The 24,698-nt window shown below is 32.0% G+C and overlaps 1 protein-coding gene and 1 pseudogene across 2 annotated transcripts; one reads left to right on the forward strand and one right to left on the reverse strand.

Moving 5' to 3' along the window:
* Positions 1–6,025: 6,025 nt before the first annotated feature.
* LOC134256459 (uncharacterized) lies at positions 6,026–11,417 on the reverse strand (annotated as a pseudogene).
* Positions 11,418–15,064: 3,647 nt separating this feature from the next.
* On the forward strand, positions 15,065–24,319 carry LOC134256454 (uncharacterized). 2 transcript variants are annotated; one of them, XM_062739097.1, is made up of 4 exons: positions 15,065–15,262; positions 22,511–23,213; positions 23,441–23,536; positions 23,813–24,319. In XM_062739097.1, the coding sequence occupies exons 2-3, from the start codon at positions 22,586–22,588 to the stop codon at positions 23,497–23,499; spliced, it is 687 nt and encodes a 228-aa protein (XP_062595081.1). In that variant the 5' UTR covers positions 15,065–15,262; positions 22,511–22,585; the 3' UTR covers positions 23,500–23,536; positions 23,813–24,319. The 2 variants fall into 2 exon arrangements, with proteins under 2 accessions (XP_062595081.1, XP_062595080.1); XM_062739096.1 differs by having other exon boundaries at positions 23,441–23,479; positions 23,813–24,318.
* Positions 24,320–24,698: the final 379 nt, after the last annotated feature.

Raw genomic sequence — 24,698 nt, forward strand, 5'->3', positions numbered from 1 at the left:
ATTAGCATATAAAGTGACAATCTTTATAAAACTTTAAAAGTATAGATCTAAAAAAAATCCATAAACACTAAGATCCACTTATAGCGAACACGTTTCTAATGAAATGACGTTAACAAAGGCACCAGCTGCACACGTGATTACATTTAACATTGACACCAACTAGACACGAACGGACAGACCCAAATTAATACCTTAAATCTGTATTTTTTTGCTGTAGATAAATTTTAAGTAAATTTGCGAGTTAATTGCATTCGCAAAAATATTTTTCTTTAAAAATAAATTACTAATAAGAGAATGTAAATAAAGAGTGGTAATTCGCAAAATTTTGAAACGTAAAAATTTATTGACACCATTTTGACCTGAATTCGCAAAATAAAATCGACGTAAAAATTTCTAGATTTACGGTATATCCCAATTTTCAAGTGGGTGTCAATAATGTTGATGAAGGACAAGTTTGCGCTTCCCAGTACTTTCAGTACTTAGATTTATACGTGTTTATCTCAAGCTGAAAATCAGCACGGTCGTCTGCATTGGAACGCAGCGCGCGTGTCTATTGTTTGCAACGTGTACAAAGATCAAGTAAAGGTAAACGTTTCCTAGGATCAATTAATTTGATGTCTACAAATAACACAAAGGATATGAAGTTTACAGGTAGATTATGATCATTAAAGGGATTGTGAGTACAACTTATAATACACATCATAAAATTGTCATTCAGTATTTGCCTTTTTCTTTCTCAATCTATACCATTTTAATGTATACTATATTTGTTTCTTGCTTTTAGATTAATGACCAATTAACATTTTTGATTTTTAAGACGACAATTAATAGTCATTCTCTGTAACCACTTAAACTTCGTTGCCACGCATGGTCACAGATTTCGATGAAACTTCGCTTAGTACTTGACACTAGAAACAAATATGAAACAAAATTTCGTTGCTATGTGTTTCGGTTGCTATGGCAACAGCCGGAAAAGTTTGAAAAATCGAGATTTTCAGCCACTTTAAATCTTGACTGTGGCTTAATAAAAACTAGAAAAAGCAAACAAACCATTCTCACAAAACCATGACACCTTGATGTCACTTATACTGTAAAGAAACTGCTTAGAATATATCTCTAAGTAAGTGGTAACCAAGAGTACATTTGGAATACATTTTAAATGCTGAAATATGCTGAAAAACACTCCGAATTCACTAATGGTAGGTGTTACATGCTCAAACTCAATCAACGACTTAAGAAAAACAATGAAAATGTTTGACCTTAAGTATATAATTATAAGTAATATAATTCTATAAATAACTTTTATGGTTGCCATGGTAACACAGTGTAACCATGCAAAACCAGTAACTAAGATTAGAGTTAATGCTACCGTATTGAGGAAAACATGAAAATTCAAGACTGGTAAATATGCATCCTTAGGACCTTGCAACACCAAATTCATAAGAAAAATTTGGTATAATTGCTACTTTGCTGTGTTACCATGGAAACAAAGTACCGGTGCTTAAAAGTGAATAATTTTTCGCTGCATTAAGAATTAAATTGCCATTTAATCAAAAACCAATTAAAGGACTCAGCTCGAATAGTACTTATTTGTTAGAAGTGAAGTTGAATATCATATTTTGATAAAATTTGATGAAGAAAACAACACTGTTGCTATGGTTACCAGAAGGGAAAATGTTCGATTTTGTAAACTTTATATCAATATTAAACCCTGTGTGCCAACTTCTTGCATCCACTGAGAGATTGGATGATAGTCAAAATTAAAAATCAAGTTAGCTGATAATTATTATCAATCATAAAAGTTTTGGGAATCTACATTTAAGGGTATGTATCCAAGGAAAGAAAATATTTTTTCAGATTTTTAAGCATATATTTTCTGCTTATTTCCATAGCAACGCTCTATTTAAAGAATCTTATCTGAATTTTTTTCAAATGGGAAAACTTGAAGCACACCAACATGTTTAAAAAATGATCATTAGTTATTTGAAAATGTGTTTTTTTAAAGATAGGATTTGATTTAAACATACAGAGTGTTACTTTGAAGGCTCTCTGTGGTGTAAAAACCTTGGCAACCAAAATGAAATATCATATTTTGTTATTGGTATATGTTTCAAGGCTCTTTTTTCTATTTTTGGTCACATTTCATCCTAAAATTGCTTTTCATTTTTACGTATATGATAAAATTCTATGATTTTTTTTTTTACTTTTGAATACTTCGTTACCAAAGTAACGTATGCAATAGTTGATTTACCAAACATATATTTATCATGCATTTGAGACATCTGACCTTCAACTTTTGGAAACAGTCATTGCCAATTGTTTGCTTTGCCGCAAACTTTAACTATGGGGCTCTAAACATGTTTAAAAATGCCATTTTTTGAACTTTAAGACTTGTTGCCATGGTAACTATAAAACATAGCTACCAATTTTTGCCTGATTTCAGTTCAGGGTATCAATGACTTTTAACATAGATAGTTTGGAGATAATTTGAGACTATGCGTGTCATAGCTCCTATATAAAATTTCAAATCATTACAGAGAGTGGCTCTTAATATTTTTGGAAGGTTATTATCAATGAGATGATTTTGAAGAGGAACTATTATAATTGATATCATCTGTTGTATTTTATGTTAACTGATATCGTTATTATAAATTTATACATCATCAGAAGCTCTTTACATTTCTGATTTCATTTTGAAATTCATATTGAAACTTTTGCCTAATTTATCAAATGTATTTTATATTTTGTTTCAGAATCAGGTGTTTGATTAATGGTAAAATTGATAATATAATAAACATTATCATAATGAAAAATCTTGTTTAAATTGTTGTCCCCGCTATACGTAATGTATTTAAACGGTTAAAATTTACACTTATATAAAACCAGTGATCAATCTTATAAAATCCAATACACAAATAAAATCGAGAACAAGTCACAAACAAAAATATCTGAAATCTCCAAAGGTAAGGTCAGATGTCTAGCTAAAAAAAAGTTTCAAATATTGACAATTTTATGTAGTTTTATTTTTACACGCAAGGAACGCTTGTATTTTTTTTAGAATACAAAGGTGTTTTTATTTCGATCCAAAGAGACTTGTCAGATTGTGTACTTTTATTTTTTCATCACTGTCTTTACCTTTTTTATACGACTCTGTTTTTCATATAACATAGACCTTTTTAATGCAAAGATGGGTTTGGAATATTAAAATGTTTGCAGGTTCTTCAAATAATTCAGTACTAAATCTCTCATTATTTTGCTTTTTAAGAGAAATCAAAAAATCTTAATGATTTTAATAATTTTAATATCTATATGGATCCTCATAAAAACAATAAATTATTTAGGAAAACTAAGAGAGATAAATCTATTATTTTGATAAAACTTTTAACGTTTTTCACTTAAGAAGCCAATGGCAAACAAATTGGAAAGAAAAGCCCCCCATGAAACAACAACAACAACAACAACAAATTATACAGGTTATATATACTGCCATTTTGTAAACTCATGCTTAAGTTTTTTTTCTGTTTCACGGGGGAGGGTGGCATAAGTTTGTAGACAAAATCGCCTAAATCTTTTTTTTCTAATTTCAAAACGACTAACAGCTATAAAACATTGACTTTATTAATTTAGAAGAGAATATATAAGAATTTTATCTCATCCAAGACTTTTTCAAAATATTGTAATGCTTTAAAGTCAATTTTAATGGAATTTTGTCTACCCCATTTTTCAACAGTGAATTTAAGAATGATTTAATATTTAGAGCTGGTGTTTAAATATTTAATCAATTACCATAGAGCTGTTCTTTGTATTAAATATTCTATGGCCAAATTACCTGAGATTAGTAAATTCCGTATGTAATTGATGATATTTCTGTATTAGAAGGACTTGGAGACAACGAACAGCACTCAATCTCAAAGTCCATAAAACCATATAAGATAATAGCAGAGCAAACACGGACTCCCGAATCATCAGAGACGGGACCATGTGCCATGGAGGAGTGAGCATCCCCTGCCGGCCGGCCGGTCACACCCGCCTTGTGCTCCCTGTCATGATCAGGAAATAACGGAAAAAAATATTCGTCGATTCAGTGTATAAATAATGGACTAACAATTGGTATGAAAAACGTCAGTCAGCATTTTACTCAATGAGAAATTGTATTTGTTGACAAGGTCATTGTATCGACCATTAAACTTACGAAATGATGACTAAAATGCTGATATTCTTGTTTCATCAACTTGCTTCATAATAATTTAATATAATTTACCTCGTTTAAGAAATGCTCTTAGGTATCCAATCACCTGAGATATATTTACTCCTTATGCATGTGATGAAGGTATATTGCTGCATAAGTAAGGGAAGTTGACGTTAGAAAAGGTAAAGTCATCACGTTCATCATATAGTTTAGTTGCTATTAATGTCTTTTTCAAGTAAGATATCCAGGTATGAAACAGAAGTGTCAGATTCTGTAGTATCTCCTATCTCGTGCTCACCAGGATAAATCGTATCGACGTATGAAATAAAATAACCATTGTTAATGAACAATACGTCGTTAATATATCTAAATGTCGAGTCGAAGGCAACAGGAAGTTTTTTCTTCTTTTCGCGCATAAGATTTTCTAAAAATTCTGCTCCATATGAATATAATGATAGGTCTTCTAATAACGGAGCGAAATGTGTACCCATAGAAATTCCAATAGATTGTTGGAAAACTCTGTCTCCAAAGCCATATAGATATTGTCAATCAGAACTCAAGCATCATCTTGATGTCAACTTCAGAGTACTTATGTGTGCAATCAGAATCCGTTCTAACAATATAATTTTGCAAATGACCAATGACGAGGTAATACAATTTTATATACAATATATAATCTGATATTTCTAGTATATATAATTACGAGTTCCATTTTTTTTGAAAAAGCAACTGTCAATGATATTAAGAAGCCTGGATTTTAATTTGTTGTTGGGAATTGTTGTGTATTGTTGTGTATAAAGTTGCAAAGTCGTATGTTCCCTGTGCAATTATTGCCGTATAAGTAAGGGGAGTTGACGATTGTAAAGTTAAAATTTCACATTTTTCATACAGCTTACTTGTCAGATTACTAAACGTTTTTTTTTTCAAGTTAAATATGTAAACAGAAAGCAGATATGTCAGACTCTGTGGTCAAAAGCACAAATCAATGCTATTAGTTCCCACAATATATCACTTTGAAAAAAATATATCGCTCATTTTTTTTCGTTACAAATCTCGCAAAAATTCTAGTTGCACGTAATCAAAACATTTCTCGATATTTTGAAAACAAAACACTTATTATAACAAAGGAACAACAAATGCATCTCAGGTTTGGAAAGGTGAATTTCCACTTTTTCCACTGCCTTTGTTTATGATTTAGGTTAACACACGGTGGGGCAAACAATATGCCCTTGATTCTCAATCCCAAAGCGAAACCAAATGTTAAGTCTATCTTGATGGGTGAGCAATGACTTTGTACTTTTAATGCCTTTTGTTAAATATTTGTTTTGGGGTTAGATATACATATATCTGTCCCTTAAAACAGTTTGACTAATATTACAGTAGCAAATTGATATTACAATCATTCAAATCAAGCCGTTTAGTTTACGTACCACATTAGGCAATACATCTCCACTACGTGTAAATCGTTTTTTTTATCCATAAGTATAAAACTTTTTAAAATATGTATCGTGATTTTATGTTAAAAAATCTTATTGTTAATTCTAAACATTTGGAATTATTGTCAATGGAAATTTCGATAAAAATCAGCCAAATACTTTAAAATTGCTTTTTAAGGGGAAAAAAGTCGACTCATTAATCGTAGTAATAAGCTTATAACAAACACTGCGTGGCTGAATGTAAACCATCTAGAGTTTAATCTGAGTATTATCTATGTAAAATTGACAGCTATAGACCTGACTCAGTTCATTACAAAAAATAAATAATTTAAAAAAAAAACAAAATATGATAATTTATTCAGAAAATATACAGATTTAAATTTTAGGAAACACTATGTTTGTTGATCATTGTCTTCATCTTCTTTTTCTTTACTAAAAAATTAAATATCGAAAAAATTATTGCATTGCTCATTCATTACGTTTCTTTCTTTATCTGAATATTGTATACTGCAATCCCTTCAGTTGACTGATGATTATTTATAAGTGACTATATGTCAAACGATTATTACCTTTATCATAAGTACAGTCTACAAAAGTGATTACCTTTAACATAAGCACCGCCTACGCACGAGTTTACCTTTAACATAAGTACTGCCTACACTCGTGATTACCTTTAACATAAACACCATCTAAACACTCGATTACCTTTAACATAAGCGCCGCCTACACACGTGATTACCTTTAACATAAACACCGTCTACAGTGAGGATCGTCATACTTGATACAAGATGGATGACAGTCATGTCTCATTGGAGGGCAATAAGCTACAATGTAAAAACAAAATAAACCAAAAAAGAGAAAGGACAGAACGCTGTTATGTCAAGCAAAAACAAAATCAAAGATATGCATTCAATGTTATAAAATCTTTGTTTATCATTTTTGATGTAGATCGACATAGGTTTTTATTAAATGTAAAGAAAAGAAATCAAAGACAAGGATTCAGTGTAATATATTCTTAAATTATTAATTTAGACAAAAGGTCCATTTATGATATATTTTATTTGATTTCATTCGGTCGGTCAAAACCTTCTGGTTCTTACCACTCCCGCTTCCACTCATTCCAATCACGCGCCCGTTGCTGTAAACAGTTGATCCGCCACTGATTCCGTAAGGAGTCCCACCACCACCTCCCCTGGATCCACCACCTCCAACAGAACTGAACCCTGATCCGCCACTGATATAACCAGATCCACCCGTCAGTACATTCATGATAACACCACCTGAGCTACCGCTAGAAGAACCTGAAAATGAATAAATAACAATACTTCATTATATAAATAGATTTGAGACAGCCCGCGTATGAAAAAATCGTCTATGATAAGATCGACAAAAGCAATATCATTTAATCAGTCTCACTAGAAAAAAGGACTTGTATCATATAATAAGACCATTAAAGACTGACATGAATTCTCTTGATAAAATCATATTAAAGGGATTTTAAAGTCAGCCATTTAAAAAACAACATACTTTTTGTCTTCTTGTAGGAAAATGTCATATCTGTTGTTATAATACTTATCTCAATAAATAGAAATAGATTATCAAGAAAATACAACGAAATGATGGCTTTGATATGAATAAAAAGATAAAATAGAATTATGTAACTTCAGTCACAAAATTTGGGGAAAAAAATACAATTTTAAAGATAATTGACTTCGTCCTAACCTGGTATGAATGACCTAACCCACAAATATTACAGTTATTACACTTCCGTGTCTGACCTCACGTGATGCATAGTGACCTGAACTGCACGACACTTTTTTGTTTTTCCTTACCTGATCCACACGTATGACTGTTATGACATTTCTGTGTTTGAGTGACAATCATAGTTTGTTTCTGTGGTTGGCGTGGCCTGTCTACATATATCGGAATTCCATTCTCCGTCGAGTCTGGTTTTTGTATATACACTTTCTGTGGATGAAGTAAGTTTGAGGTTTTTCACATTCCTTACATTCCATCTGTGTTCCTGGAGGAAAAAAGTTAAGAGCACATTTTTTCTCTTTTTATTTTTGAAAAATGAGATTAATATGAAACTTTTTTTATATTTTAAAATTTACATACCTGTAACATACACAATCTGCTGCTGTGGGCGTGGTCTAACGTATGAGATCATCTGAGGCTTAATGGGCTCACAGTCATGACATTCATTCGTACTTGTGACGTAAACAGTTTGTTTTGGTTTTACGTAGGATACCATTTGTGGCGTGATGTCACAACCATGACACTCATTCTTACCACTGACGTAAACAGTTTGTGTTTGTGGTCTAGGCTTTACGTAGGACACCAATTGTGGAGTGACGTCACAATCAGTGCATTCATTGCCTCCTGTGACGTAAACAGTGTGTGTTTGCTTCGGAACAGTTTGAACAAAGGTCAATGTTTCTGGTGTTGGGGTCAGGAAATCAATATATTCACAATCAATACATTGGTCTAGGATAAATTACAAAATTTAAAAAAGTTTACATTGGTCTAGAATAAAATACAAAATTTTAAATTAAAAAAAAAAGTGAATTGGTCTGAACTAAAAGTTCGAAAGCTCAAATAAGACAAAATATTTATGCTTGAGTTTATACGTAGGCGACTTACTTGTTGTCTCAGTTTGTACTGTAGAAGACTTACCTGTCGTTTGTGTTTGCACGTAGCCCACCAAACATCAACAAGTAGGACAACTGTCCAATCCACACTTATAACCAACGTCACATGAAGCAGGACAACTGAATGAGGTTGTACAATCCACTTTGTGTTGTATAACGACCTCATGTGTGGCGTACCCTGTGTTTTAGAAGGTTGAGAATTTCACAAATGCATTTTAATGTATGTTTACCGTAAATGTATTTTATAGCGTACAATATATTGCAGAAATATATTGTACGACTAGTTATTAGGCCCTAGTGAATTTATGTGTATTTTAAAAGTCATAAATCTATGTACTTTTATATTTTTTCAGGTAAGTTTTCTGATTGAATAATTGAAATAAATTGTTCCTTTTTCTATCATGTCAGAACCTTCCAAAAATAAACTTAGAATAAGCCCTTGTTATTGCAGTATAAAATTTCAATGTTTTATCAAGTTAAGAATAAAGTTGGAGGCAGTTTTATATCCTTTCTCCTATAATCATCATAATTTATCCGTAATGTATCAGTCATTTTCTGCATGTATCTCTGTTTCAATATTAACCTGAAGGTAGAGCGCAGTCACACGTGGGACAGCCGTCTGTTCCACATTTATAACCCACACTGCAGCCATAGTTACAGGTCAGCCTAGGACAGGTCAAGGTCATCACCTGGTGAACTACATTATAAATACAATGTTAATTATTACACGGTAGAATATCTGCTCACGCAAGGAAAAACAAAATAACTCAAGTGTATGGTGAGTTTTTATTTCTGTTATAATGAACCATTTAGCTTCTGAAACACTATAATAAACCATAAATTCAAACAATATTTTCTTTGGGTATGTTTATGGATGTAGATGTACTGTATGCAGGGTTATTTTTGCCTTTTCACACTTGGAAAAACAATTTTGTTCCGTTTTAAATTCGCCAATTTATAGTTTTGTTTCAGAAATGTTACTGTAAATTTTGAATTTGCCAAGTTTTTAATTCTCCCAAAAGAGGGAAGGGCAAAAGGGGCCAAACTATAACTGGGGCACAATTTTCCATGTATACAGTATATCTTGCTAGGGAACTAACTAATCATGGCTTTAATGGAATTTCTTTCTATATATTTATCTAAAGTCAACATACCCCTAGAAGTCTTGACAAACAAATAATGAAATATACACCACTTGATGATGCTCCTATTAACCTTACTTGTAACGGTGAAGGGAATAAACAAAAGAAGTGTGAAGGATGGACATAACTTTAATCGGTAATAACCAATATTTGCCCCCCCCCCCCAAATCGAACGTTGAGGGAGAAGTTTAATTATGTTCTTAAACAGGGGAATGTATGTTGACTTCAAAACACTGAGTATTTTCATTAGCAATGACGTCATATATTTAAAATGACGTCACAAAATGACGTAAAATTAAAATGTTCATGTTTTGTACAGAAAAATATATATTTTATGTCAACATTTTGAGTAAAAATCATCGAGCGCAGATTTGATCAGGCTTAATAATTTGATATTATGTGTTGAATGATAATATCAATGAAATATGTAAATATTTTCCCTGACCGAACTTGCGCTCTATAAATTTTAAAGCTGAAATTAAATAACTTTTGTCCATTTTGTCCTAATTCTAATAAATGACAAAAAATCAAACTATTTTGTAACGTCATCAAAACAAAAATTGTCAATAAACTACTTTAAAACTATAATATGATCCGTTAATTTATATTTCTCGTACAATTTATAAAATTCAGCATGTATCGAGATTTTTTCAAAATTTGAATTTTGTGGGGGCAAAGATATGCATTATACCGCATATAGTTTTTTAAATTTTAGATTTTACATTAAAGTATGTTTTGCTTGTATTTTATTTTTTAAAGTCAACGTTAAAACACGTACCTTCTGGTTAAACTACCTGTGTTATGCTTTGAGCTGTAAGTATAATCATTTAAATTTCTATCAAAGATGTTATTGTTCTGTCTATAAAATGAATTCATGAAAACACGATTATTGAAGACTATAAAGATCCCACTCACTGTTACAGAGGGCTTTATACAGATACACGTCCCACAACCATCTTTTCCTGCTTCCCCAATATTGTAGTTTGATCTGCACCTTTCCTGACAAACCTGTTCTGTTCTGCACTCTTTTGGCGGCGCTACGACGTACGTAGTTTGAGTGTTCTTTCTTGTTGATACACCAATAGAGGATCGGATCGCACTGTTGCTTCCACCACCACCCATAAAACTGCATCCGCCAATGGTAGAAGTCACACCACTAACATCTGTGGATCCGCCACCAGAAATACTACATACCTTGTAAGGACTCGAACCTCAATTGAATCCGCCACCAGCTCCCATTGATGCACCACCTTTACCAGATCCACCACTCTTAGATCCTGGATATATATATTGTAAATTGATTAAGACAACAATGTTCATTTGCATTCAAATATTCTGAATTAGACAAAATTTTCTTAAGTTAAGGAACTGATTTAATATTTTCTTTTAACTGTAAAGTGAGGAAAAAAAAAAAACTATTTGATTTTCATTTCAACCTATCTAACTTATATTTAGTCCTTTTTTAAAATGAAAAATAAAGCCGTGTTCCAATTTATTTACTGAATAAAAGATTAAAATAAACATGTGTACAGGGCATTAATAATAATTGACAATATTTAAATGAATTAAAGAAAAGCAAGAAAGGCATCCATCAGATCCTACGGGGACCATAGTGTATTGTCTTTGACATGTTGATTTGCATAGCTCCACCCCCATACAGTCCACCTTTGTCTTCATTCCTTGATTGACATGTGAAAATGAGGCTCCGCCCATTGAAGGCATTTCAGATATAAAGGATCCGCCTGATATCCCCATCATAAGGCCCCCTAATTAGAATTTTTATATTATATTACAATAAATCTTTACTCCATCCCCTAATTATAATATTCATGTTTTATTACGGTAGACCTTTACTCCGCCCACAACTTTTATTGTTTACATTTTATCAGCATTCTCGTTTAAAGTATAATTCCGTATATGTATGTTCTAAGGTCGATATGATGACCTTGTCATTAACTACAATTTATCAATGAGTCAAATGCTGACTGACGTTATTCATCCTTATTGTTATTCCGTTATTTATACGCTAAATTGACGACGGATTTCTGTCCATTTTTTCCAAATCATGACAAGGAGCACACGGCGGGTGTGACCAGTCGACATGGGATGCTAACTTCCCCATGGCACATGATTTAATCTCAGTTTTGGAAATCAGTGTTTGCTCTGCTCCTCAGTAGGCTGTCTAAGTTTATACTGTAGATGATTTTCCGATGATTTTCTAAGATTGTACTATTGATGATTTACTGGTTGTCCGAGTTTGTCCTGTAGGTGACTTACCAGTTCTTTAAGTTTGTATGGAAGGTCCTTACTAGTTGTCTAGGTCTTTCATATAGAGTTGGATAAATTGAAATACATATTTCCTAAATTTAATGACGCAGGTCTAATTACTTCTTACAGAAAGACACCTAACGATTGAAAAATATAATTATGTGAACGGAGCAAATAGGTAAAAATCATGTTCTTTATATTGTTAAAATTAAATTAAAAAGTGCTATAAAATTTGTGCACAAAATTTTTTACAGCAAAACTCGGTAATAACGAAGTCAAAGGGAACGGACCTATGAAATTACTTTGCTAAATCTGTAATTAATTGTAACCGTATAGTAGATTTATTAAAATTATATAGCTAGAGATCCAAGATGACTTCGCTATATCCGTTAATTCGCAATTTCCATGTTCGCATTGAACGAGTTTTGCTGTGTGTGTGTTTTGAAAAAGAATAAGTAACATTCACTACCAAAATATATCAGTGTCAAAGATTATTGACACATTGAATAAGCGCTGAAGCAATCTAAAAAAAGTGAAAACATCAAACCTTTGGTTTGAGTCGAAGTGAACCACTGTTACTAGACGACTGTCTCTTGGGAACCTAAAGAAGCAGAAGTGGTCATTCCTGATCCAACATATTGCCAACAAACTGAAAAGTTATTTGGCCGAGAAAATGTATAATAACAAATTTTAACATTAGTCATTATGCCACTTTGTAAAACTACTGAAAAAATTAAAATTATGACCAACTTATTAATTTGGAAATCTTAAACCTAATTTCTAATTTAATGAGACCGTTCACGGTAGCTCAGTCGATAGAGCGCTCGCTTCGTGGTCGGGAGGTTGTCAGTTCGAATCTCGGCCGCGACTGACCTCAGTCGATGAAAAATGGGTAACAGCTGTTCCTTCGCCATGCGCTCAGCACTTTGTAGTGAAAGGTTTGGGTCCTTTAGATGAGATCCTTAACTGCTCAATGACCCTGCGTACCGAGTAAAGGTCAAAATATGAGGCCCTTCATAGGCATACGATGACGTCTCCATATGAGCGAAAAATTCTCGAGAGGGACGTTAAACAATATACAATCAATCAATTTAATTTTATGAAAGTCAGTAAGCATATACAAGAGCAGGTATATCCAATGACGGCTTATTTATGTTTAGGAAGAAAAGAGGCGCATGCTGGAGTCAAAACTCACAAAATCCGAACAAACGTAGTATGTTGATGTAATAAAAATGTTTGTGTAAAATACATGTACAACCAAATAGACACAAAAAAAATTATGTTAACTAATTCTAGAAGATCAATAAAAAGTTATTTGTTCATTGATATCAATATGTGTAAGATCATGTATTAAAGTGTTTATTAAATTGTTTTAAAATAAATAAAAGAAAATAATTGCATTTTGAACATAGATTAAGAGATTTATAGATTATGTTGAACTGTTGATGTATTGTCAAGATATATTTCAATACATGTATTTATAGATTATGCTGATCTGTTGATGAATTGTGAATGGTTGTAATATTTATTGATGCACAGTAGGGCGGTCCTACAGCAGTCCCAGAGCTGTCCCACAGCAGTCCCAGCGGTCCCAGAGAGCTGTCTCAGCAGTCAAAGAAAGCAGTCCAAGTATGGGCTGGGTTTATTAATTTAATGGGCGAAGCTAACTCAGAAATGAGATTTGCAATAAACAGTGGAACTATAAAAGGCAGTAATTGTTCTTATAAAATGAGATAATTGTATTGTGAACATCGATTAAGATATTTATAGATTATGTTGAAATATATTGTCAACGATGATTTTAATATTTGCAAATTATTCTGAACTGTTCAGACTATATCTAATAGAGTATCGAGGACAGTTTCCTTCTTATTCAACCTTTCATAATTTCAGATGCACGAGTACCTATTCTGTACAATATCGAATTTGACATTTTCATTTCCAGCAGTGCACAAACAACTCATTTTGTTGAAGAGCAAAAGATTCCCTAGATGCATTAATACAGGCTGGTTGTACTTGGAAACGGTGCAGTGATGTAATTTTTTTTTTACAAATCTCATTGACCACACTTGATGGTAGTGCATGTACCTTGAGGTCGCCTCCACGAAGCTTATGCCAGACCAAGAGAACAAACATACTGAATGCAATTTGACGAAATACCATTCTTTGTTTCATTATTGATTTTATATTTTTTTTATTTTGTTATATTTACATTTCCAAATATCTTTCTTAGATTATCTTTCCATTGAAGAGAAAATATGTTAAATTCTGTGTAAATGTAATAACGCGATCGTTTCACAGAGGGAGATGATATTTTGTCTACATATTTCTGTCACGGTGCAACTTGTTTTGAAATGTTTCGAACTTAATAACGAAGAAAAAGATAAAATGATAAACAATATCGATATTTTCCAATCACGACATTTAAAAAAAACAACATTTCTTTATATGAATAAACTTTTGAAAACTATAGATTGGCCTAAAACCATACTCCCTTTTGAACCTGAAATTGCTGTGGAGATAGGTAAACAAAAACAGGCATTATCGCAGCTTTAGACCTCGAATATTGTTAACTAATGAAATAGATTATTCTCAGCAGCAATCATTGATCTTTCACTATATACAGGTATTTTATAAATACAGCTGATCTTACATTTACGTAACATTCATGTTATCACTATTGCTTCTAGCAGACAAGGCCCTTAACCATTACTTGTTCCTTATACATACTTAAGTAGAGCGTGGCGAGTTATCGTCCTTACTTAAGTATTGAGAGACATTCTGCACAATTTATACAATGCATCATTTCATAAAAGAGGGTTTTGAATTATATCTTGTGTCAGGAAGTAAGTCATCAGTTTGACTTATAAGATAAGTTCAGGTACACCTGGAAGGGAAAAAGATTAATACTATCTGGCATTAATAGATGATGATATACATTATAATCTAGTTTAAAGTGTATACTCACAGAGGCAAATAAAAATATAAATAAAGACAAATGGAAAAGACAATATATATTTAATAAATATTATAGAGTTGAAAAAAAAAACTTTAATGATTTTTTTTTCCAAAACAAAACAAAAATTACGACTGGAAATTTCTTCATCAATTGAGTCATCCTGATAAACAAGTTTTTTTTTTTTAGAATTATCTATCATTTTCTTTGAGTATTATCTTCTACTTGCTCCGCTCTGTCAAAAACAGGAAATAAGGCTTTTGTTCACAAAATGTAGTGTGATTTTTGTTTAAGTATATGAGTCACAGGAAAATATTTATGATGATATACATACCAGATATTGCTTGTCAACGGTCCAAAATACTTGACGTAGAAATTAACGGATATTCACACTTATACTTTATGAAACGAGGCGATGAACTTACATGAGGAAACATACTGTTGAATATTGCTTCATATTGCACTCTGGCTTGCAAACAATATCCATATAAATGACTATTTGATTTGTTCCTGGCATGCGCAATTTCAGCTTTATACAAGGAAGGACTCTAGGATCTAAAAATGTGATGCCTACTAATTACACAAAGGAAAATAAGTGATTCTAAACAATCAAGAGAGTGGTGAGTAGAACTTATTGTGCAATCTATAGAAAATGTTCTGCAGTGTGTGCCTTTGGTGCCTTTTGTTTCACGAAATATAACATTGTTTAATAATATAGTATTATATTAAGGACATTGGCAAGTCACGGTTATCCGGAGAACAAAAGGCTTATATCATGGGTTTATTCACTTAGAAAACTGTGATTGAGAGTGATCTCCCGTGTAGAGTTCTCTATGAAATGAAAACCAAAAAACCGTATTTTACGTAGGTAAACAAAAGCACATGTGCTTTCCTACAGCAAGAAAGAAAAGCGGTGATTGTTTTGTTGTACATTGTGTTCAGGGACAGACAGTAAACAGTGGTCAGCAGACCGTTATTTCAATGCTGGAAAGGACAATTACAAGATATGACAACTGCCGAGAACCTGTTACTGAATGAGATCGTGCGAAGGAGGCACCATTTAGAATTTTATAAGAAATTTAAGCCAATATTTTTTTATGAAAATTTGTTTCCAATATGGTAAATTACTTAACATAAATAGCCAAACAGTCTTTACCATTCTGAATAAGGGAAGTAACTCTAAAATAATGAACGGTATTGGTAGATCTGTGTCATGTTTCTAAATTTGTGTTTAAGTCATGATATCTAGATATAATTGGAAATGAGAATACAATAAGGTATATTATATATACACTTTCTGAAATGACTGGATTTTGGAAAAAAAATTATAGTTAAAAATTTTGTAGGTCCTTTTTTTCAACATTTTACATAGGAAATGCATTGAGAATTGTAAAAACATTGATTGGACAAAATCTCATAAGGAAGGGTGGCTTGGGTGGTTAAATGTACCAAAATATAACGTGTTAATTATCATTACACCTGTTCAAGAGTTTTTGAAAAAATCTATGCAAATGCCAGGAACCTTGCCAATGTCCTTAAATAATTAAAAACTAGAGGCATTGTGAGCAATGAATTCATTAAATGATACCCCCGCCTCCTATATGACTATATTGGAAAAGTCCATGTTTTGTTGTGGCCAGGAAACCCAAACTATGTGTCGGATAAAAAAGTAAAATAGGAGGTGAACAATGGCAATATGTAAACAAAGATTCTGTGAAAGTTTCATTGAATTTCACTCAGTGGTATAAGAGAAATTGAGGATAAGAGATGGGTACCCCAATGTGTAATGACGGATGGACATATCGATAGCTATATACCCTCCCACTTCTCAAGCAAAATAACGGTTTAATTATCCAGACACATCGTAAATATTTATAGGACCCTGGAATTTAAGCATACTATAGTAAATACGTTTTGGAAGATCTTAACATTTGGTTTGTTTTATCTTTAGACATTTGTTCAAAACTCCCTTTACTTCAGCAATATACCATCATCACTTGCATACGGAGTGTATACATGTATATCTCAGTTGATTCGATACGCAAGTGCATGCTCTACGTATGAACAATTTCTTTATTGAGATAAATTATTGACAAGCAAATTGATGAAACAAGAATATCAGCTGTCTCGTTAAAAGACATCATTTCGAAAATTCTATGGTCAATACAATGACCTTATCGGCAAATACAATGTATTTTTTGTATTACAATGTATCCTTGAGTCAAATGCTGACTGACGTTTTTCAAACAAATCGTTTGTCCATTTATACACTAAATTTTTTTTCCGCTATTTCACGATCATGACAAGGAGCTCACGGCGGATATGACTGGTCAGCAGGAGATGCTCACTCCTCCATGGTATTTGATTCCACTTCTGATGATTCGGTGGTCAGTGCTTGCTCTTCACCTATTTTGTATTGTTTTATGGAATTTGATATAGAATACTAATGGAACTTAAATACGTCCCTGAGACAAGAGTTGTTTATCACTTAGAAATTTAAGATGTTTACTGAAAAACACATGTGAAGCAAAAATAATAATAATAATAATTATTATTATAAATAAATAAATAAATCATGACGTTATGAGAGACGTAAATTACGCTTGCTTTTGTGTGCCGATGTACACGTACACACTTTCTTCATTATTTTTTTTTTAAATTTTCTTTTTAATTGATATATCACAATGACACTTGAAATGCATGATCATCAAAGAACTTTTGCTATGAAAAGAAAAGGAATATAATTTATCAAAGATAGTCTGGTCCTGATTCTAAAAAAGAAGGCTAGAAATAACGTCTAACGGCGAAAAAATATTATTTGGTCCAGCATAGCTTTTTAACCTATTTCGAGTATGCTGAATCCAAAAAATATGTTGAACTTCATGAAAATGGCAGTAAAAATCTCAAAATGGCGGACATCCATTTTTTTTCTAATCTTATGTCGTTCAAAATGGAGAAGTAATGAGTGAATATCTCGCTGAGTGTAATTAAAATTACAACAAAATGATAACAGTATTAGATTAAGTAAGAAAGTTTAGTCGTTTCTTCACTTAATTCGAATTTTCTCTGATTTATTTGTCTATTGTTCTATTATATCTTCTTTGTTCAGGATTTTACATTTGCAAATATCCATACACAGCAGAATTGATTTACAATTTCATGTAAAAAGGTTTTAAAATATGACCATCAGGAAGTAAGTCATCAGTTATAAAGATAATTGTTCTAGCAATATAATTGGTACAAAACGATATACTGGACAGTATTAAACCGATGAAAAGGGAATATGTATATAATTTGTTTTGACTGTTAATTGTATTTTAAATGTTACTGAATGGTAAGTTCAGGTACACTTGAAGGGAAAAAAATTAATACTTATTGTCATAAATAGAGGATGATATACATTATAATCTAGTTAAGAGTGTATGCTGAAAGATGCAAATAAATATATAGATAAGGGAAAAGGAAAAGGAAAAGACAATATATGTAATGAATATTACGAAGAGTTGGAAAAACTTTTGTTAATATTGTTTAAAACAAAACAAAAATTACGACTGGATATTGCTTCATCAATTGAGTCATCCTCATAAACAAGTTTTTTTTTAGAATTATCTATCATCTTCTTTGAGAATTATCTTCTACTTGCTTCGCTCTGTCAAAAATAGGAAATGAGGCTTTGGTTAACAAGATGTAGTGTGCTTTTTGTTTAAGTGTTTGAGTCACATTGATTTACATACTAGATATTGCTTGTCAAATGTTCAAAATACTTGACGTAGAAAGTAACGGATGTTGACACTTATACGAGGGTTGTCCCGTAAAATCGTGGACAAAGCGTTTCTCTTCAAAAGTAATGGGCGCACAAGGCTGAACATTTCAGTAAATGTTTATTTATCATATTCAAGTTCATGATAATATTTTTTGATAAAATATAGGCAAAAATAAAGATTTTATTATGCTTGAATGTGCACGGGGTATTTTCCTACGGCGCACGGTAAAAAAAACCCATAGTTTTATTAAAGAATACACGAGTATGAATTCAAAATAAATGTTTTAAATACATAAGATTCGGATTGAAATTATACTAATTCAATTCCACAGTTAATTTTGTAGTCTGTGTAAAATTTTTAAGGTATTTGGTTAATTTTTGGCAGTTTCTCGAGCTATCGAAACAAGAAAGTGGTAAACACAACACACAAAAAATGGCGACGTTTTATGACGTTACGGCGCACCGGAGAGCAGTTCAGTTTTAATTTGATGTTGTAATGACACCTTTGGTAGAGACTTGAAATGACCATAGAAGAAAAAGATTATAAAAATATAACAATATCTTAGTATACAAATGAAATAGGAGTTTTCTTAGCGAAGTCTTTTTTGATCGAGTCCCTAGGGAGTACAAAACATACTGACAAACTCCTAATGTAATAGCAAAAGACGCTGTCACAGTAGACCGCCGATATGAGATAGTTGAATGATGATGAGAATATTGTCCGTAACTTACTTATAAATCTTCAGAAGATCGCATGAGGGTGCCAATTGTTTCTTCGACTGTTTATGGAGACTAAAGAATGTGTATCAATGAAATTCCAAAATTTAAGTCGGACTCATCCAACTTCATTTTCAGCAAAGGTAAAACGTGACGCTGTTTTAGACATTTTGACTTTAAAATCCATACGCCGTAAGGTGATACAATACATGAGATAAAATCTCATAATTTGTTTATTTATGTATATATTTATCTGAAATTTGCTGTTTATATTATTAAAATATGTACTAAATAATAGTGAAAATTTCAGAACACAGTGATGTTTATTTTTCGCACTAGACAACTTGTCCACGATATTACGGGACAACCCTCGTACATTATAACGAGGCGATGAACTTACATGAGGAAACACACTGACAAAAGAGTCTTTATTGCATCTTTCTGCATTCTGGTGTACAAACTTTTTTTTCAATATAAATTATATTTTTATTTGATCCAAGCATGCGCAATATGAGCTTTCTACAAGAACTGACTCTAGGATTAAAACAATGATGACACCATATAACAAAAAGGAAAATATGTTAAATTTCAAATCAATCAAGTGAGTGGTGAGTAGAACTTATGGTGCAATGTGTAAAAAATTTCCTTTCACGAAATACTATATAACAGTTTAACTATCCAGACACATCGTAAATATGTATAGGACCCTGAAATTTGAGCATACTATAGTAAATATGTTTTTTGAGGCTCTTAACATTTGATTTGGTATACATTTAAACATTTGTTCTGTCGTTAACTTACCTTCCCTAACATAAAAATACTATAGTTAAAGTTTTTCAAAGTATCAAAGTTTTCGCCAAAGTTTTTCAAAGTGTCAAAGTTTTCGCCAAAGTTTTTCAAAGTATCAAAGTTTTCGCCAAAGTTTTTCAAAGTATCAAAGTTTTCGCCAAAGTTTTTCAAAGTATCAAAGTTTTCGCCAAAGTTTTTCAAAGTATCAAAGTTTTCGCCAAAGTTTTTAAAAGTGTCAATGTTTTCACCAAAGTTTTTCAAGGTATCAAAGTTTTCGCCAAAGTTTTTCAAAGTATCAAAGTTTTCGATAAAGTTTTTCAAAGTATCAAAGTTTTTGTAAAAGTTTTTCAATGTGTCAAAGTTTTCGATAAGTTTTTTTAGAGTATAAAGGTATTCAATTAAGTTTTTCAAAGTATCCAAGTTTTCGATAAGGTTTTTCAAAGTGTCAAAGTTTTTGATAAACTTTTTTATAGTTTCAAAGTTTTCCATTAAGTTTTTCAAAGTTTTCAATAAAGTTTTCAAAGTGTTTAAGTTTTCGATAAAGTTTTTCAAAATGTAAAATTATCCAAGTTTTCAAAAAACTTTTTTTCAAATTATCAAAGTTTTTGATAAAGATTTTCAAATTGTCCAAGTTTTCGATAAAGTTTTTCAGAGTATAAAGTTCTTTAAGTGTAAAATATTTCGATAAACTTTTTCATAGTTTCACAGTTTCGATAAAAATTTTCAATTGTTAAATTATCCAAGTTTTCGATGAAGTTTTTCAAAGTGTCAAAGTTTTCAATAAAGTTTTTCAAAGTGTCAAAGTTTTCGATAAAGTGTTTCAAAGTGTCAAAGTTTTCGATAAAGTGTTTCAAAGTGTCAAAGTTTTCGATAAATTTTTTCAAAGTGTCAAAGTTTTCGCTAAAGTTTTTCAAAGTGTCAAAGTTTTCGCCAAAGTGTCAAAGTTTTCGCTAAAGTTTTTCAAAGTATCAAAGTTTTCAACAAAGTTTTTCAAAGTGTCAAAGTTTTCGCCAAAGTTTTTCAAAGTGTCAAAGTTTTCGCCAAAGTTTTTCAAAGTGTCAAAGTTTTCACCAAAGTTTTTCAAAGTGTCAAAGTTTTCGTCAAAGTTTTTCAAAGTGTCAAAGTTTTCGCCAAAGTTTTTCAAAGTTTCAAAGTTTTCGCCAAAGTTTTTCAAAGCATCAAAGTTTTCGCCAAAGTTTTTCAAAGTATCAAAGTTTTCGCCAAAGTTTTTCAAAGTATCAAAGTTTTCGCCAAAGTTTTTCAAAGTATCAAAGTTTTCGCCAAAGTTTTTCAAAGTATCAAAGTTTTCGCCAAAGTTTTTCAAAGTGTCAAAGTTTTCGCCAAAGTTTTTCAAAGTATCAAAGTTTTCGCCAAAGTTTTTCAAAGTATCAAAGTTTTCGCCAAAGTTTTTCAAAGTATCAAAGTTTTCGCCAAAGTTTTTCAAAGTATCAAAGTTTTCGCCAAAGTTTTTCAAAGTGTCAAAGTTTTCGCCAAAGTTTTTCAAAGTATCAAAGTTTTCGTCAAAGTTTTTCAAAGTATCAAAGTTATCACTATAGTAAATCAAAGTTTTCAAAGTGTCAAAGTTATAACTATAGTAAACTATAGTAAACTATAGTTAACTATAGATAACTATAGTATTTTTTTGTTAGGGTTACTTATGCAGCAATCTACCATCATCACCTGCATAGGGAGTGTATTTATCTCAGTTGATTCGATACACAAGAGCATGCCCTACGTTTGAACAATTTCTTTATCTATATTAGATATTGACAAGCAAGCTGATGAAACAAGAAAATCAGTTACCTCATTTAAAGTCATCATTTGGAAAAAAAATATGGTCGATACATGTACACTGATATTATCAATAAATACAATTTATCATTGAGTCAAATGCTGACTGAAGTTCTTCAAACTAATTGTTTGTCCATTATTCATACACTAACATGACGACGGATTTTCCGTTAATTCACGATCATAACAAGGAGCACACGGGGGAGGTGAATGGTCAGCAGTGGAAACTCACTCCCCCATGACATTGTCCCACCTCTGATTTTTCAGAGGTCTGTGTTTGCTCTGCTTCTATTGTGTCTTGTTTTATGGACTTTGATATTGACTATTGTTCGTTATCTCCATTTCTTTCTTAAAGAAAGCACTTTAGAGGTTAAAAAGACTTTTGTATAAACTTTCAGTGTAGCCTAAATGTAACATCATAAATGTAAAAATGTAAATAAAATTCTTGCGCAAATGGACAAATCCTTTTATTCTGTTTATCTGACTATTTTAAAATCAAATATTAAATACCCCCCCCCCTCCAAAAAAAACAAAAAAAAAACGTGAAACAGAATTAAATAAGAATGGATAATATTATGTAAAATTACTTTGACAGCCTTCGAGCTTTAAAGATTTTTAAAGCACTTGTGATTCAGAAAAACCCTCGTACGCTCATAAAAGTGTCGAGTCACAAAATGTGTTTAGATCAGAAACGAACTAGATTGGTAACAAATTTACCACATATTTTTCAAACAAGTGCTTTGGAAAAAAAGTAATAATTCAATTTGTCAATTATTGCAGCCTATTATAATAATTCTTTTATTTTTAGATTGAAATTATTTTGAGACAAAGACAGAGTCTAACACTTCACCAATAAATCAAACCTATTGAAGGCATCCGCAATATGTCTTTATCCAAGTGCTATACCTCTACACCAGAAACAACAAACACTGCTCGATTGGCTAGGCTTATACTTGGTCCATGTACTGATGTGTTACGGGACATTCTAAAGACTGAAATGTTACCATCTGATTTGTCAAGAAAGGTAAAAGAATTTACAGACAAACTTTTACATGGACAAAGAAATCCTCTCAACAAAACACAATCCGAGATAATTTTCCCCAAACCGACAAATCAATACAGTGGTGATTATTCAGACTTAGACATATCTTTATTATATTTACTTCTACGCAATGTGTGTAAAATAGCACCTCATTCCAAAGGTTGGGGAGAGATTCCCAATCCCGGAGACAGAAGCGTGGCCGCCAACATTGAAAGAATTCGCCTCATTAGAAACCAGTATTACGGACATTCAGCTGACCTTTCTCTATCCGAGTCAGAATTTAGACAGGAATGGCGAAACATCCGGGATATTGTGGTGGAGCTAGAGCGACACGTAGGAGAAACCACGGTTTATCAGGATGCTGTCAACATGATAAAAACCTGCTCCATGGACCCAGAACAAGAGAAAAAATACATAGATTTACTTGGAGATATCAGAGAACTTCATATCACTGTGGATGATCTTTCGAGTAAGTAATTATGAACCCTCGCGTCCTTTGTGGTTTAATGATTCTTGCATCTTTTAACTCAGAATATCTTGACGGATTCTTTTGAAAGATTTTAGATATAAATTATAATAATTATTTAAAAACAAATATAGAGATTGATAATTATCAGATGCTCAATAATGAAAATTATATACATAAAAAACAATTGATTTATTTTATCCATTCCTTAATCTTTTTTTTTTCTTCAGGTAATATGCGGATTATGCAAAGAAATTTGGTGCTTCATGGTAAATATCTCATGATATGATGATCGTATAAATGGAATGATCACTACAGGAAATCCAGTATGCTACAGTATTATTTTTTATGAAATAAAATAGTATTTCTTATATTAAATGGCACATAAACAATGTGTAGTAATAAGATGTCATGAAATAGCAACATGCAACAACATTGCTTAGGTTTTTAAAAGGGCGTTAATCATTCCACTTGCACAATACATGTTTTAATTAAGCAAACTCACTGCCTTCGGTCCAATATAAATTTTCTGATGAATAAAGAATTATCAGTTTTTTTTTTCTGAGATATAACTTCTTTTATATATTGATTTCTTTTTGTAGATCCAAGACTTGCAAGAAAAATCGGTAAGATAATATTTAAAAAAAAATAGATATTTGGAAAATGGCTGGGTATTTCATATCTTAATATTCCATGTTAATATACCTCATATAAATAATCACAATTAAAGAGGAATCTGACTGGCTAAGGCAGTCACGTGGCCGTCGTGTTCGCCCTGCAACAAAACTTCGTGTTTCCCGCATTCGGTTCACCTCGGCTGACTACACTATCCTGCATCTAGATGTAGTACGCCGAGGTGTGCAGAACGTGTTTCACATCATGTTCCACAATTGTGACGCCACAATGCGGCAAATGCGATGATTAGTACTGCTCGAATTCGATTGTTTAATTCTTTCATTAATTATGTCGATATAAAATTGTAAAATATAAATAGTTAGAAAACTTGTATTTCCATGAGGAAGGATATGGAAATAACGAATTGTATTCAATCTCAATATACAAAATAAGAGCAGAGCAAACACGAACCTCCGAAACATCAGAAGTGGGATCAGGTGCCATGGAGGAGTGAGCATCCCCTGCCAACCGGTCACACCCGCTGTGTGCTCATTGTCATAATCAGGAAATAACGGAAAAACCCGTCGTCAATTCAGTGTATAAAAAATGGACAGACAATTGGTATGAAAAAGTCTGTAAGTATTTTGACTCAATGATAAATTGTATTTGCTGACAATGTCATTGTATCCACCATAGAACTTACGAAATGAAGACTTTAAACGTGAGTGAGGGATGAATGTTACTACACTGCAGTGTGTAAATCAGAATGACTTGCCACGTCAAGGACATTTTTACGAAACGCTAATGGTGTGACTTGCAACAGTTTCATATATAGTTTTCATCATTTATTTATTAGATTCTCTATATATTTCC

The sequence above is a fragment of the Saccostrea cucullata genome, unplaced genomic scaffold (genome assembly GCF_032062105.1).
Source record: "Saccostrea cucullata isolate Sc308-1 unplaced genomic scaffold, CSIRO_AGI_Scuc_v1 ctg2977, whole genome shotgun sequence".
Classification (NCBI taxonomy): Eukaryota; Metazoa; Mollusca; class Bivalvia; order Ostreida; family Ostreidae; genus Saccostrea; species Saccostrea cuccullata.